The sequence below is a fragment of the Sphaeramia orbicularis genome, chromosome 5, assembly GCF_902148855.1.
Source record: "Sphaeramia orbicularis chromosome 5, fSphaOr1.1, whole genome shotgun sequence".
In the NCBI taxonomy this organism is placed as follows: Eukaryota; Metazoa; Chordata; class Actinopteri; order Kurtiformes; family Apogonidae; genus Sphaeramia; species Sphaeramia orbicularis.
In genome coordinates this window covers 44,806,725-44,824,688 of record NC_043961.1, presented here as the reverse complement: position 1 = coordinate 44,824,688, position 17,964 = coordinate 44,806,725, and the positions used below count along the sequence as shown (strand labels likewise).

At 39.2% G+C, this 17,964-nt stretch overlaps 1 protein-coding gene across 1 annotated transcript in view; it reads left to right on the top strand.

Moving 5' to 3' along the window:
* flnba (filamin B a) overlaps positions 1-17,964 on the top strand; it is a 290,646-nt gene that overhangs the window by 126,280 nt on the left and 146,402 nt on the right. Inside the window, 7 exon segments of the mRNA XM_030135348.1 lie at positions 11,305-11,465; positions 12,700-12,790; positions 12,881-13,035; positions 13,111-13,228; positions 13,406-13,485; positions 15,189-15,374; positions 16,222-16,536. Coding sequence (XP_029991208.1) covers positions 11,305-11,465; positions 12,700-12,790; positions 12,881-13,035; positions 13,111-13,228; positions 13,406-13,485; positions 15,189-15,374; positions 16,222-16,536 — 1,106 coding nt within the window.

Sequence of the window (17,964 nt, the reverse complement as noted above, 5' to 3'; positions counted from 1 at the left end):
CAGCTGGAGTTGGACCTGAACAGGTGCCTCTGGCCACTGGAGTGAAACCCAGAGGCTCTGGGTTTCACTCCAGAGGCTCTGGGTTTCACTCCGGTGTGCAGACTCTATAGAAGGAATATAGTGATCCTGGATTTATGTGCACAAAGGTGTTCTCTTTTTAATTGAATTAAATAAAAACGTAGTTTCATATTAGCACCTTTTAAGTACTGTAAATGGTAAAACAAAGAAATGTAAATAAACAAAATAATAAAGAAGGAAAGAATACAATGTTACAAACTTACTATGTGCATGTATGAAAATTAGCTATGTAAATAAATGTTGATAAATTTGAGTAGCTCTCTGACAACTTCATTATGTAAAAGTAGCTCACAGAAGATACAAGGTTGGAGACCCCTGGTTTACTCAGTTCCACCTGTGAGCCCCTAGTGAGAAAAAAATCACAGAACATTCAGCCCAATACAAATGCAGTCGTTGCCTGAGAAAGCTGTGTAGAAGCAGTAACGTATGAACGACTGATAACATAACAACCGTAATAAATTTGCCATTTTTAAAATGTAATCGGCTAATAACGGAATAACTGGTCAATAATGTAATAAAAGTCTTGAACCAATAATGCTATAACTAACTTATTATGGTATTGGCTGACCTTATTGGCCCGGAAAAGAAAAAAAAATTTGCAAATGTAATAACTGAGCCAATAACGTAATAATATATGTAATATCACTGTTTCATTTATTAGATATAACTGTGATAAAAGCCCCCCCCCCCCCCAAGTATTAAATTTAACTGCGGTGTGATGGCCTTCACTGAGACATGGCTGACGGAGCAGGACCAGGATGCCGACCTATCAGTCGACGGATTTGGAGCTCCATTTCGTTTGGATCGGGACTCGGAGGTAACGGGGAAGACCCAGGGAGGTGGAGTGTGTTTGTATGTCAACAAACGGTACTGTAGTGCTGTGACTGTCAGACAGCGGATCTGCACGCCAGACGTGGAACTTTTATCGGTGTCGCTGCGCCCATTCTACCTCCCCCGTGAGTTTCCTCAATTTTTTATCACTACAGTCTACATTCACCTGAAGGCTCACCCCCCCTCTGCCTGCAGCATCATCGCAGAGGCAGTGCAGGGGCTGCAGTCCCTCTGCCCCGAACTTTATAATGGGTGATTTTAACCACGTCTCTCTGAAAACAACCCTGAAAAACTTTTATCAGTATATATCCTGTTTTACCAGACGGGATAAAATATTGGACTTTTGTTATGGGTCGGTGAAGGATGCTTATAAATCCCTCCCTCTTCCTCCTTTGGGATCTGCTGACCACAACTGTGTGCATCTCCTGCCCACCTATAAGACTGTTTTAAAATGAGAGAAAATAAGGACTAAGGACATTGGGATGTGGTCAGAGGAATCTGTGCTCTTCCTGCAGGAATGCTTTAAATGTACAGATTGGGACGTTTTTATTCAGTGTTGTGGGGATGATCTGGATGCTCTAGTGGATGACACCAGCTCTTATGCCGTTTTCTGTAAAGACATAATTATACCCTGTAAGCATGTTAAAGTGCACCCTAACAACAAGCCATGGGTCACAAAAAATGTTAAAACCTGTCTGAAGAGCAAGAAATTGGCTTTCAAAGAAGGGGCTGTCTCTGACCTTCAGTCAGCCACCAAAGACTTGAAAATTGAGATTTTGAAAGCAGAACAACATAAAACGGCTCTTGAAAATGAGATGGCTGCAAACAATCTTGGCTCTGCATGGTCATGTATGAAAACCATTGTAGGCCTTCAGAGCAGCAGGCAGACCATTTTAGACAGTTTTAATTCAGAGATTTTGCAAATGCTCTTAACAGTTTTTATGTTCGTTTTAATTCTTTTGATTTTAGTAAAGACATTTTAGAGCTGAAACAGGACCTGAAGGACAGTCAGCATTCTACCATTGAACTGAACGATGTCAGAAAGGCTTTCAGTTCTGTGAAGATGAACAAGAGCCAGGGTCCTGACAACATCAGTGGTCGTCTTATTAAATCCTGTGCTGATGAACTCAGTCCTGTATTTCAGTTTATTTTTAATAAGTCCTTGCAGACACAGCATGTGCCCACTCCCTGGAAGGATGCTGTCGTGGTCCCTTTCCCTAAATCCAGCCATCCAAAAACTTTGAATGACTTTAGGCCTGTCGCTCTCACCTCAGTAGTCATGAAAGTCTTTGAGAAACTGGTTAAGACTGTGATTTTAAAGGAGACTGAACATGAGTTGGATCCTACGCAGTTTGCATACAGCAGAGGAGTGGAAAACGCCACACTGACTCTTTTAAACATGATTTTTAAACATGTGGAGGGTCAAGGGGCATCTGCAAGGCTTTTATTTACAGACTTCTCCTCCACTTTTAACACAATCCAGCCCCACATTTTAATTAAAAGGCTTTTAGAACAGTTTAAGATTAGTAAAAATCTGATGGGCTGGATTTTAGATTAGAACAGACAGGTCCCAAAGAGTGAGGATGAATGGGGTTCTGTCCAACCCAGTGTTCTCCTCCACTGGTTCTCCTCCACTGGTTCTCCTCCACTGGTTCTCCTCAAGGCTGTGTCCTGTCACCATTATTATACATTCTCTACACAAATACGTGTCAGAGTGAATATGATAACAGGACCATCATTAAGTATGCTGATGACTCAGTCATTGTCAGCCTGCTCAAAGAGGGCGAGACCAGTCACGGCCCTGTCATTGACGACTGTCCAGTGGTGTGAGGAGTCCTACCTTCACCTGAACATATCTAAAACAAAAGATATGATCATTGATTTTAGGAAAAAACAGGACAGGCACGGAGTCACTTTAATTAAAGGTCAGACTATAGAACAAGTGCAATCATACAAATACCTTGGGACGATAATTGATGAAAAACTGAGTTTTAATGAAAACTGCAGATCTGTGTGTAAAAAGGGCCATCAGCGCCTCCACTGCCTTAGGAAACTGGCACACTTCCACATTGACCGAACCATTTTTACTTTGTTTTATCGTTCCTTTATTGAGTCTGTTTTATCTTTTTGTCTGGTGGTGTGGTTCGGTCAGACCTCACTTGCAGAGAGAACCTCACTAAATCAAATAGTGAGATGGTCCAGTCGCCTGATTGGTGAGTCCCAATCTTGTCCCGCCTCCCTGTACACTAAACAGGTACAGAGGATGGCTTCATCAGTTCTTAACAATGACTCCCATCCTTTACGAGGTGAATTTCAACTCCTTTCCTCTGGACGGAGATTCTTAGTCCCAAGGTGCAGGACACAGCGTTATAAAAATAGCTTTGTTCCTGTCGCTGTCACTGAGCTCAATAAGAAATGGTGACGTGGCACTTTACCAACTTATTTAGTTATTTATTCCATTTCTTTTCTCTATTTATTATTATTGTGACTTCAAATTTTTAAATTTTATGTTCTTATCCTGGTTTTTATCCCAGATTGTTTTTATTTTATCTTTTCTGTTTTTTATTGTGTTTTTATTGCATCTTGTTGTTATTTATTTGATCTTATTTATTTTATTCTTTTACTTAATCATGCTGCTATACCGATGAATGGTGGAACACTGAGCACTTTTTGTCCTGTCTTTTGGTCCTGTCTGTAAGCATGATCAAGTGCCTGTCTTGCATGTTCAATGTATGTGTTGTTGTAATGCCAAGGCAATCACCTAGACTGCAAAACAAATCTACCTACAGGTATAAATAAAGTAACCTTGACCTTGACCTTAACTTGAAACCTGTAGAAACCCTGTGCAGAGTAAGATTACAATTATGCATTACCTTCACATGTGCAGACAATATAAAAAAATGCCCAGTAATTAAAAATGGAAAACATATTAACTCTGTAGTAAGGAAGTGACTTCTTGATTATAACACTTGTTGCACTGAAGGCCTAGTAATACTGTGATGTAACCCACTGATTTGTCCAATGGTCTTGTACGCTTTCTTGAAACACATGCCCATAATCATCTTACAAATACTTAGGCATTATTATTGATGAATATCTGTCCTTTAAGCAGCACATTGAACATCTAGTTCATAAACTAAAGCTAAAACTTGGTTTCCTCTTCAGAAACAAATCCTCTTTCCTAGTTCATACAAGGAAACGATAAATTTCTGCTACTTTTTTTTTTTTCACCCCTAATGGATTATGGTGATCTTCTTTTCATGAATGCATTTGAAAATATTTTTAAAAAGCTGGACACTGTCTACCACTGTGCCTTACATTTTATGACTGGCCGTGGAAATCGCGTTCACCGTTGCATTTTGTATGCTACAGCTGGATTCCCTGTATGTTCATAGGTGGTCTCTTCAGTTGATTTTCATTTACAAATGTATTATCTGGCTCCTCCCATCTCACCTCTGTACTTGTATGCAGAAAAACCAACAACAGTATGCTCTTCATTCGCAGAAAATCACACTGATGGTGGTTCCTAGAGCCAGAAAAGAGTTGGGTAAGACTGCATGTCAATATACTGCCCCCTCTGCATGGAATGCCCTGCAAAACAACCAAAATCTGTCCGAACTTGTTACTATAGGTGAATTTAAAGCTATTTTAATTGAGCGTGAAATCGGTGAGCTTGGTCAGTGTAACTGTTTTTAAACTTGCACAAATCATTGTTTTGTAACTATCGATTGTACGTTTTTGTATTATGTGTTGATTATTTGGGATGCACCGATTCCGATACGAGTATCGGGTATCGGCTCCGATACTCAGTGTGTGTACTCATATTCATACTCGTAAAAGTAATCCAATACAAATGCACCGATACCACTTACGGCCGTGTGACATTCACAGTTCAGTGCAGCAGGTACGCGGCAGGGGAATAATGTGTGGGGAGTGTGGAGATTTTTCAAAATAAATGACGGTGATAAAAGTAACGTTAACTGCAAGTAACGTTAAAGACACAGACAGATACGGACAGAGCATTCTGTCTGTCCTCTGCGTACATTCCATCCGTTTTCCAGGTGCTGGCAGATGCGTACCCAGACAGAGAGGGGTACGGAGCAGTGCGGACTGCCGCCAGCGGAAGTGAAAACGAAACTTATAGCTCATCTATCTTTTCTCTACCTGCTGAAGCTTCGCTTTTAAACCTCACTAGAGAAAATGCTGCAATATTAGTATCACATTAGTGTTGCCTCTGTCATCTCCATGTTTGTTGTGAGTGACTTTCTTCTTCTTCTTCTCAAAAAACTTTACCCCTCTTCGTGGTATTAGTCTAGTATGGTTAATTAAGAGCGGCGCCCCCTAGTGGATTAATTGAGAAACACTCATTCCAACACATTAAATGTCAGTAGCAGCACTTTGTTCCAGTTAGACCAATGACAATGACAATAAAGCACATTTACAAAAGGAATTAAGAACTGGAATAGGATTATTAAATACTCTTATCGGTACTCGGTATTGGCAAGTACTCAAATGTAAGTTCTCGTACTCGGTCTGAAAAAAAGTGGTATCGGTGCATCCCTGTTGATTATGTCTTGTCTTGTCAGAAACTGTATGTTATGCTGCCTTTCTTGGCCAGGTCACTCTTGAAAAAGAGATTTGTAATCTCAATGAGGCTTTTTTTACCTTGTTAAATGAAGGATATATATATATATATATATATATATATATATATATATATATATATATATATATATATATATATATATATATAATAAAATGGGACTAAAGAGAGCTGAGTGAGGTGCAAGTGAAACACACCAAACTAATGCTAACTGAAAACGCCAAGTGGATGGACTCATGTTCAACTCCACCAAGTCATTTAAACTACTCGATAAATATTAACTAGGCCTGTAACGGTACACATACCAAACTGAACCGTTTCAGTACGCACCGGTTCGGTTTGGTACACAGCTATACCAAAACGTATGTTGAGAAAAAGAAAAAGGAACGAAAGATGTCATTCGATGCAGAACTTTAAATCCGCAAGTTTCACATGGACATATTGAAGGAGTGCACATTGACCCGAAATATGAAATAGCAGCTGATATAAGGTAAAAAAAAAAAAAAAAAAGATATCAACCTGGAAGGAAGAGATTGAAGACCCACCGCCATCATTACAGTCCCGTTTGGGATCACATCAGGTCCCGGTGAAAGAGACGTTGATAAGACAAACAGTGTTTGCCGCATATGAACTATGGTAGTTTTAAAACACTTACACTAGCTCTTTCTCTGTGTCTCTCTCTCTCTCACACTCACACGCTGTATAATAGAGGAATAGAACCCGGGAGTTAATAAAGAAAAAAAAAAAAAAAAACCTGGGAGTTGGCCATTGAAAGTATGTAAAGTTTCACTTTTGTTTCATGCCAGCGTTAGTTACGTTACTTATGGACCACACTTGTGGACTTATGGACCCCCCCCCCCCCATGTTTTTGACAAATCACACCCTGCGTGAACAGTTTATCTGTCTTAGAATAAATAATTTGGTTAATTTTGGTGTCAATGTTGCTCTTGAATTTATTAAAAGAGAATACTAGTTTACCCTCTTTTTAATGTTGCACTTCTTGTGGATTTTTTTTTCTCTTATTTTTATGCAGAATGTGAACTGACAGAACTGTGATTAGATTTTTGTTGTTTGTTCAAAACTCCCTTTCAGGGAAAAGTGCAATATTAATGTTTAAAATGCATTTAGTAATATTTTATTTTATTTTCTATTTAATTTATAGCAGCAGAATTATATTATTCCTGTTTTTCTATATTCTGTTGTCTCCAAAAATTGGGGGGAACATGGTCAAAAATTTGTAAATGCATTAAAGACATTTTGAAGGGTTTTCTTTCTTCCCCTACTGAACTGAAGAAAAAAAAACGAACTGTGGCTTTCAAAACCGAAAATGTACCGAACCGAAAATTTTGTGTACCATTACAGGCCTAATATTAACACATGCAATTCTTATACAGGGTGGGGAAGCAAAATGTACAATATTTTGAGGCAGGAATTGAAAGACAGTGTATGACCAATTAGTTTATTGAAAGTCATGAGAATTTATTTGCCACAAGAAAATTTACATAATAGAAAATGTTTTTATTCTATGTGTTCTCCTTCTTTCTCAATAACTGCCTTCACACGCTTCCTGAAACTTGCGCAAGTGTTCCTCAAATATTCGGGTGACAACTTCTCCCATTCTTCTTTAATAGTATCTTCCAGACTTTCTCGTAATAGTTTTGCTCATAGTCATTCTCTTCTTTACATTACAAAACAGTCTTTATGGACACTCCAACTATTTTTGAAATCTCCTTTGGTGTGACGAGTACATTCAGCAAATCACACACTCTTTGACGTTTGCTTTCCTGATTACTCATATGGGCAGAAGTTTCTGAAAAGGAATGGATAATAGTGTTAGGTATGATTATGACATCAATATATGTTTGGTTTCAAAACAATTGACGTAGTGCCTGCTGAGAAAAAACAACTAAATGTTCATTGTAAATTTTGCTTCCCCACCCTGTACAGTTATAGTAATATCAGCTGTTGTGTTAAATGTACTGTCTGTGACCGTTTAAAACTGGAGTAGTCTAGATTGTAATCTGTCAGAATGACATCAGTTTCACTACTTTCATTTTTAAGTGAGCAGCAAACACTTGTTTGTTGATAAACTGGTCTTTTATGCATCTTTCTCTTGATTATTAGGCCCGAGCCAAATAACGCCGGTGCAGGGCCTATTGAGTCCGCAGTGGGCGCATGGAGATGAAAATGCCAGTGACAAGGTCGCTTTTCGCCACTGTCGTCACTCTCACTCATATTCACATTCACAGCACTGAGACCTTTCCGAACATGTACACAAACCACATATTTACATCTGCTTGGAATGAATGGGAGTCAATGGGCCACACTCAGTCGGGGTCAGTCATGTTTGTGTAAGTGCACGGCACGAGACACTGGACCCCACGGGGACATGGGGGACCTCGAGACCTTTCAAATAAAGCCAAATACATGGTTGCCGAGAAAACGGATATATTGTTTCTGCTCAGATTATTAGGCGCAAGCCGAGTTATGCCGGCGCAGGGCCTATTGAGTCCGCAGTGGGCTCATGGGGACAAAACCACTAGTGAATGAATGGGAGTCAATGGGCCACATCCAGTCAGTGTCAGTCATGTGTGTGAAAGTGAATGGCATGAGACACTGGACGTGGGGGACCTCGAGAGCTTTCAAATACGGCCAAATACATGGTTGCCATGAACACAGATATATTGTTCCTGCTCAGATTATTATTATTAGGCCCGAGCCGAGTAAAGGCGGTGCAGGGCCTATTGAGTCTGCAGTGGGCGCATGGGGACGAAATCGCCAGTGACGCGGTTGCCTTTCGCCACTCTCACACATATTCACATTCACGGCAGTGAGACCTTTCCGAACATGTACATGTCATGTACGCAAACCACATATTTACACCTGCTTGGAATGAATGGGTGTCAATGGGTCACGCCCAGTTAGGGTCAGTCATGTGTGTGTAAGTGCACGGCATATGACACTGGACCCCATGGAGATGTGGGGGGACCTCAAGAGCTTTCAAATAAAGCCAAATAAGTCATTGCCACGAAAACGGATATATTGTTCTTGCTCAGATTATTATTTATTTTTTTTTTAATTATTTGTTTATTTTTCTTTCTCCTACCCTTTGAGCTTAAATTTGACCCCCTCAACATTTACAAAAACTCACCAAATTTTGCCCTAAATTCAGAAGTGCATGAAATTGAATTTACATATAGGTTTCGTAGATGTCAGTAAAGAAGTGCTGTGGCAACACCCCTTTGAAAAGAGGAAATACATTACGCCAATGGGACCACGTCCAACGTAAAGTTCGTTGTAAAGCCACGAGAATTAGTACACAGATTCATCATCAGGAGACAAACAAAAACAGGGATCGATGTGACTGTTTTTGTGCAACAAGGTTGCAAACTTTGCAAAGTTTTTTCGGAAATTTACCATTACAGAAATTCCTTCATTTCGGACATACGATCACCAATGTGGCTCAAATTTGTCTCAGTGTTGATACTCCCAGTCCTACAACCATTTATTGGACAAGATGTAAATTTTGCACTATTGCGCCCCCTACAAATTTACATTTACAAAAATTGCATCAGTTGAGACATACGAACAATACGGGTAGGAACCGATTTGGCTCCAATTTGAATCTGTGGTCAATCTCCCAGGCCTACACCCATTTATTGGAAGAAATTTAAATTTCACACTATAGCTCCCCCTACAAATTTATTTTTTATGAAAATTGCTTCAGTTCAGACATACGAATGCCGATTTGGCTCAAATTTGACTCAGTGCTACATCTCGCAGGCCTACACCCATTCAATGGAAGAAATTGAATTTTGGCTCCATAGCGTCCCCTACAAATTTACCTTTACAAAAATTTTCTCAGTTCGGACATACGAACCCTGATTTGCCTCAAATTTGAATCACTGCTTTAGCAGGTGCTAAAGCACACCTGCTGAATGATGGACATACTTGCGCTGGACATGCCCGTGGCGAGGGCCTTCAAGTGCCGCTTTCGGCTTTAATTTAATTTGTTCTGTGTGTTTATCCATTAACTTCCCCTCAAAAAAATCTAACTATTGGATAAAACCTATAAATCTACTTTATTTTTTGATTGTTGTCGACATTTACATGACATTCACATCCGCTCTTCCCCATCCCTACCCATGCTGAAAAAGCACCTCAAATCATTTCACCAAGTCCTTTGACCTCTAACCCCCACTCCCCATTTCCCCCTCCTTTTTTCCTTTGTTAAGTGACCTTGGGTATCAAGAAAGGCGCTGTATAAGTCCAAGTTATTACTAATATTATTTGTTTTGGAGCTGACCCTACAGTTTTGATGGCTCCTTCATTCATTTTACGGCTAATAATGTCCACACAACTGTCTTCCTTCATCTTAGTAGGTCCCTCCCTCTAGTGTTGAGGAGTTTTCATGTGTCAATGATTTATGAAGACTCAGACCTGTTGTCTGACATAGTTTCCTGTCTCATTCCTCTCACACTCTGAATTCCTCTGTTCTAACACTCTGAGCCGCTCTGTTTACATTGGCACTCATGTCAATGTGCATCAGAACACCACACATTCAATGTGGGAAGAGCTGAAAACCAAATAATTAAGTGCCTCCTGGTGGTAAAGAGTAACATTACATCCAAAGACGCTGGATAATTATGGTCCATAATTTATGGCCAAAACCTTTCCTGACTGATTGACCTGAAGACAAGTTTTATTAAAACTATGCACCATATATGTGCAAAACCAGGAACAATCATAGAAAATAACTTGCCAGGACAACTATATGCATTATTAAATAAAATATAAAAAGAACTGATTTAAAACAAAGTGAGCCTGGTTGGCACAGACTGAAAAGACATATTCACAATGAAATGATCACAACAAATAAACGGGTTGCATTTTAGATATTTTTTGTTACTGTTACAATCAGTAACAACAATAAAAATAGCTTGCCAGGACAGCTATATGCATTATTAACATATAACATATAAAAAGGATTGATATAAAGTATAGTGAACCTGGTTGTCATAGACTGGAAAGACATATTCCCAATGAAATTATCACAATCAACAAACAGGTTCTGTTTTAGATGTTTGGTGACCTGAAAAGAGATAATTTTAGATGTATATTTTACAGTATTTAATAACTAGTTTAAAGAAGCATGAAACAAATCTGCTTACTGGTCATCACACGTCTGAGATTTTTGAAAAATACATTGTGGTGTTCAGACTTTCCCCTTTTGTAAATTTGTGCATTCACTGTCCTCAGCAGGATTGTGTTCATAATAACTTTAAAAGAAAACGATGCTAGTGTTGTAAGTTGTTTTTGTTTTTGGTTTTTTGGTGTTGATCAGTTTGATGTCGTGCAAATGTGCAGGCAAGTGCCAGACTTTATTCTCAGTGCTTATTAAAAGTCAATGAGTATACCTGTTACTGTGAATATTTGAAGTGAAATTAAAATAGCCATCCAGTAAAATGAATTAAAGTGCACCTCTGTTCATATTTTTCAAGGTGGTAACTAGTCATGGAAGCTACTGTATTATATTGGTCATTGAAAAGTGACAGACATTTTGATATTTAGTCTGTAATGTAATGTCCAAAGTGATTCCACAGTCTTTTGTTGTATACTTTGCTCCAAAATAAAATACTACACACAACACCCTAACAGAGATGAGTAGAGACTGTACAAACTAAACCACCTGAATTATCCCTCCTCCACTGCTTCCAAAATATGAAGTACACTCACACACCGACAGTTTATGAGCAACTGATTCCACAGAATATGCTCTGTCTGTCCTACAGGTGACGTCAGTGTGGGTATTAAATGTGACGCCAACATGGTCGGTGATAAGGAGGCCGATGTGGACTTTGACATCATTCCCAATGCCAACGACACATTTACAGTGAAGTACATCCCTCCTGCTGCCGGACGCCTCACCGTCAAAGTGCTTTTCACTGATAAGGTGACACAACTTACCCCTTGCATATTTAACCAAGCGCAGGGAATTATAAGCAACACAACTAAAGCCCAGAAAAGCACCATTAAAACATCACATTTCACAGCTACATACAGAATTCTACATTTTGATTCAGCCTTTTCATTGTAAGTGGGGATTGATACAGATGCATACTATTTGCACTGCATCAGTCTTATTCCAGTCAGAGTAAACACTCATCCTGTAGTGATGGTAGCCCCCTGTAGTAAGTTATTGGTTTAACCCCTTAATGCCTGAATGCATAGAAAGTGCATAGAAATTTAGATATGATGCAAATTTGCAACAACAGGCCTAATGGTCAATAGTAATGAAAAAGTAATAAATCTGATTTTCCTGTCACATTCTGCACTCCAGATCTTTCCAAATAAAAAAGATGAAGAAGCTTCCTCATACAAATGTGACTAAAATGCGTGGAACATTGTTGCGCTTCATTTTTGTTGTACCACAGTTGAGGATTTTTAGAATGGGTTCAGTAACATCAGTATTTACTGACTCATTGCCATAAGAAAGTTATGTACAGACCTCCATTAACATACTTCTAAATTGTTCAGCTTTAAGCACATCTGCTCACACCTGGAACTAGAGTGTGTGACCAAATGCATCTCATGTGATTACTTAAGTTCAGATCTCACTTTCCCGCTGGTTATGCAGCTAATAGGGCTAAAGCATACTGTGCACATTTATTTCAAGTTTAAAAGTATTTCTTTGAAATATTTATGTGTAAAATCAATTCACTGTGTGACAAAGACTTAGTGCACCCAGCTTTTAAGGTGGAGTGTTTGTGCCTGTTATTAACTGCAACACCTTTAGCTTATTTTATCAGTTGTATTCCTGTGTAACTATAAAAGGTGATTGGTATAATGCTTGGTTAGGTCTTGGTCACAACACACTCTGGTCTTAGTCGTGATGAAGTCCTAAGTACAATATTTCCCTGTCTCTCTTATTGATAGATGCCAAAGTTAATGATTTTCAGTTGCAGAGCTCTTACTCATTGGTTAAAAATATGTTTAGTGTATAGTCAGGCTGAGTTGAAAGTGGTCGAAATGTCAGTCAGTCCTGACTACTTTAGACTGTGGTTTTTAATTTTTTGTATACCTTAAATTGACATAAAGTAAAATTAATATAGCTCGGTAGGTTGTCTGCTTTGTACCTCTGGGCTCATCTTGGTGTGTTTAAGGTCTACTTTTTATGTCATACACAGGAAGTTCCTCAGAGCCCCTTCCATGTTAAAGTAGATCCTTCCCATGATGCATCCAAAGTCAAAGCTGAAGGTCCTGGACTTGCTCGTACTGGTGAGAGAGACGGAGACAGACAGGCAGTCATGCCTCTGGATTTTTTCACTGTATTAAACTTGTGTATCTGTTTGTGTTAAACCTGTGCAGGTGTAGAGAGTGGGAAACCTACTCATTTCACAGTCGTAACTAAAGGAGCCGGTAAGGCACCGCTGGATGTTTCCTTCTCTTCACCTGTAAAAGACTTTGACATCATCGACAACTACAACTATTCGCAGACGGTCAAATACACTCCAGTTCAGCAGGTGGGTCCCATACACACCTGTAATATCTTGTAGCACGAATATCAGCACATGCACTGAATAAAATAAAATCTGCAGGGAGAAATCATGGTTACAGTGAAGTTTGGAGGAGATGCTATTTCCAAGAGCCCATTCACCGTTGGAGTCTCCGCTCCTCTGGACCTCAACAAAGTCACACTGGACAACCTGGACGGACGTAAGGAAACCTGTCTACCGTGTCCAGTTACACATCCTACACACACGTTTAGAGACTGTTCTCAAATTTGCTATGTTATTCCACATTTGTGAGAGTTTAAGCTGTGAAGGTTCTACTAGTAATCTACTTGTCCAGAACTTTTGGAGGGACTTGTTCAGTAATGGTTTTATCTTTCAGGGGTGGAGGTTGGGCAGGAGCAGCAGTTCATGGTCAACACCAGAGGAGCAGGAGGTCGGGGTCAACTGGAGGTGGCTGTGGTGAGTCTCAGAATAGTTTTCAGGATTTATAGGATGTGAAGTCTGCAGGAGTTAAATGATACACACCGTCCTCCAGCAGCTGTCTTCCTCTGTGTCCTAAGCTTATTTTGCACAGTAGAATGAAAAAGCGATCATAGAAAAGATCTTTCATCATGGCTTGGATTTTCAATAGCCTTGGTTCCTCTGAAAAAGTTGACTATTATAGTAGCTGAGTGTCTTTGCAATGTTCATGTGATGATTGCAAACCAAAAGATGAATGTTGTGAGTTTGTGAGAAACAATAGAAGCAGATTGTTTTGAGGAAATGGACATAAATATGGTTTTGGTGTTGTAATGTTCCTCAGCTATCGAGTTAATTTTTGTTTATGTCTGCACGATACAAACATAATAGCCACTTTTACACAGGGATCCTGGAAAAAGGTGAGATGGTGATCCCACCTTTTTTCCACCATTGACTGATTTACACAGCTAAGCCAAAGGTGTAACAGAGGTGAGACAGGCTGGACTTTTACACCGTAGAGCCGGGGTTCCAGAATCAAAGGGGTGGTGCTGCAGCTCTCATTTTTAAATCCCCCGGTGCAGGAGAGACAGCGGGCACATGTGGAGACACTGGCATGGATTCTGTGGCCGCGTTTGTACCCGTGGCCGGCTTCATGCCTGCCGCACCCACTTCGTGTCCTGAGTGAAAACAGCACGTAGCTGTAGAATCATGCCAGTGCCTCCATATGCGCCCGCTGTCTCTCCCATGCCAGGGGGATTTAAAAATGAGCACTGATTCCAGAACGCAGGCGTATTGTGTAAAAGTCCAGCCTGTCTCACCTCTCTCTTGGTTGCAGAACGAGAGGTGTTCCTTTTACATAGCGTTCCGGAATCATCATCCCACCTTTTTCATGGCTCTGTTACTACCTCCAGAGGTATTACAAAGCCACGATAAAGGTGGGACCAAACGATCCCACATTTCATTTACACAGACTTCGTTCCAGAATAAGGGCGAAATATTCCTGCAACAGAAGTGCTGTGTTAAAACTGGCTATTGTTTTGCAGCTGATGAAAAAATGACAAAATTATGACCTCAGACAGTGAAAATTTACAGAAACTGACGCTTCTGAAGTCTGACATGCATTGAATCTGATACTCTAGGTAATCACAGAAATATGTATGGTTAGGGAAATGTGGATAAGTGTTAACTTAATTTGTGTCAGGTTTCTTTTAGCTATTGTCAGATTCTGTAAAATATATCTAAACTGATGAAAATGTGCAGAGTTTCTAGTCAGATAACAACAATTGCACAAAGGTATCACACATCCGAAAGCTCCTAAACTAGAGAAAATTAGGGCGCAGTTATTATGGTTTGGTTATCACTTGTGTTATTTGAATTAAATTAGTTTAATAATCCTTGTTAAATTGCAGATTGGGAGTCTACCCCAAAATATCATCCTATGATCTTTTGGCTGAATCACAAATGACCATATCTATTGTTTAATGAACAAATATTATGAAAATATTCATCTGCCTCTGTCATGTTTTATCTCAAATTTGGTCTCCACCATCCCCAAAAACACATACCTGATTTTATATCTGCAAAAGTGATCCCTCTCTGATCAGTAACATTAGATATGTTGTTGTTAATGTTGATCTGCTGATGTAACCTGTTCTGTATTGATATAAAGCCAGTTGGTCAGTATTCCCTGTTTGTCTGTTTAGCTGAGTCCTGGTCAGAAAACGGTGCCCTGTAAGGTGGAGCCTCAGACAGGTAAAGCCGAAGTCAGCCTGGTTTGGTACACTCCTAAAGAGGAGGGGGTGCACACTGTCAATGTGTCCTACGATGGACACCCTGTCCCTGGTAGCCCCTTCCCTGTGGAGGCTCAGCTTCCCCCGGACCCCAGCAAGGTAACATCATCATGGACACATATCATATAAGTAATGCCATCACTATTATTCAGTTAGAGCTGAAACCATCAATCCATTAATCTATTAATCAACTTGAACTGATTTTTTGAAAATTACATTCCAGTTTTCCTGAATCAAAGCTTTGTTTCTTTAATTTTGCTGCAGCTAAACATTAGTTCCACTGTTGTGTTTCACACAGACGTTTATTGAAACGTACTTGACGCCAGAATCAACACAAAGAAGTCTGTTAGTTCCATCTTAAGATAAATGTATTGAAGACTGCAGTGCACATATGGTTTGTAGATGTCATTTGATATTGATTACAAAAATAATCAAATGCTGCCGCTGCATGTTCAGGTTTTCTTTTTTTGTTGTAAATTGTAGTGATCTGCTAAAGTTAAACTACTATTTACTATCAAAAATAAAATTAAAAATAATATAAGCATGTGTACATTTGTATAGAAAATGTAATTTAAAGTTTCCATCCTTTAATGTTACAGTAAGAATGATTTACTAAGGTTGTAACACCATGTCAAAAAACTGCAAGACTGAAGTACTATTTGTATAATGAAGTTATGTGTAATGTAAATGGTATGGCTTACTTTATTTGATTGTATATTTATTATATATTTATATCTGTCACTTACTACTTTTTTATACTTGTGTTTTTTTCTGTCAGTTTTGAATTGTACATCATTAGGGTCAAAAATAAAACAAAAAGAGAGAGAGAGAATCAACATTTCATGACTTTGCGTGTTTATTGGGATGTTTCCAATAGAAGAAGAAATGATGAAAGAACTGTTTGTGTGACTGACTCACGAATTCTTCCTCTGATCTGAACTTTCAGGTGAAGGCGTTTGGTCCAGGTCTGAAAGGTGGTTTGGTCGGAAACCCAGCAGAATTCACCATAGACACCAAAGGGGCCGGTACTGGAGGTCTGGGTTTGACGGTCGAGGGTCCGACCGAGGCCAAGATCGAATGTTCGGACAATGGTGATGGGACCTGCTCTGTGTCCTACTTGCCCACTGAGCGTGGAGACTACCTGGTAAACATCCTGTTCGAAGAGGTCCACATCCCCGGCTCGCCATTCAGGGCCGATGTCCAGATGCCCTTTGACCCCTCCAAGGTGGTGGCGTCAGGGTCAGGCTTGAAGAAAGCCAAGGTGAGGGTAAACTTAAGTGGCAGATGAAAGATTTAGCAGTTTACGGCTGGGAGGACACCAACAAAGAATATTTATACCTGATTAAATCATAGTTTAACTTTCATTTATAGGGGTGTCAAACTCAGTTTAGTCCAGGTTCTACATTCAGTCCCATATGATCTCCAGTGGATCAGCCCAGTAAGAAAATAACAGTTAAAAGTCAAATTAGATCATGAAAATATTTACATCTACAAACTGTCCTTTAAAAAATACGAATAACACGAACAATCACAAACAACCTGAAATTTCTGAAGAAAAAGTGCAATTTTATCAATATCATGCCTCAGTTTATCAATTACATATGTACATTACAACTTACAGATCACAGTGGATTTACAAATACACAAAACACTTAGTAACAGGCAGGATATTGGTAAAATTGCAGTTATTTCTCTTAAGACATTTAATTTTGTTCATATTTGTTCAGATTATTCACATTTTTGTGAAAGGATAGTTTGTAAATGTAAACATTTTCATGTAATTTTACTTTTTACCCTTTTTACCAATGACGACCCTTGTCAATTTTTGTCAATACTTGCTCAGTAAGGACACTCTTCTAAAACTGTAGATCTTGGATTTGATAATTGAGAATTAGTTATTAAATGTGAACAGAGCTGGGCTTCATTTTAGTTATGGATTTACTTATTCAAAACCAAATTTTGCTCAAGTCTGATTAGAACTAATCAAAAGTAAAAGAATCATTTGTTGTTGCAACCAAGTCTAAATAATTTTTCTTCAGGTTCTGTGATGAACCAGGTCACTTCGGGTTAGTTTAGACTCTGATCCTGATGGAAACTTCAGTGTTAGAACAGAAAGTTGTAGATGGAGTTGAATGGCACCTTGCCTTATCTAAGCTTAAAGTGGAATTGTTGTGACAGTGTCGTGTAAAATTTACGGCAGCAGATAGGTGACATCTCTGGGCTCTGGTTCTTCCACACTATACTCTGGCATGTTGAATTTATGTCGCTGTCTATGTAGTGTCTACATGTATGTCTATGTAGTGGAGCTTCGTCAAATAACGGTCACACAGAGCCTAAGACAAAATCAGAGATCGAGCATAATTTGAGCCATATAAAGTGTTTATTCATACACAAAATAAATGCTGAGTTGAAATCTGCAGAAACAACTGACTTTTAGCTCTGGGAGACCGCTTTTATCTGACCAAAAATAGGTTGGGTTTTAGCCATAGACCATACCCCTTTATTCCCTTTTTATCATATTTTGAACATCAATCTAATCACATCAGATGCCCTTCTTCTTGGCTTCATGTCCAGTAGGGTAAGCTTTTACTGGTGTCTGTCTGGATTGGATAGCATATATACATATGCAACTATTTCCCAGTATTAGTTTATCATATGTAAATATGTAACTTTTTCCCAGAATGTCCAA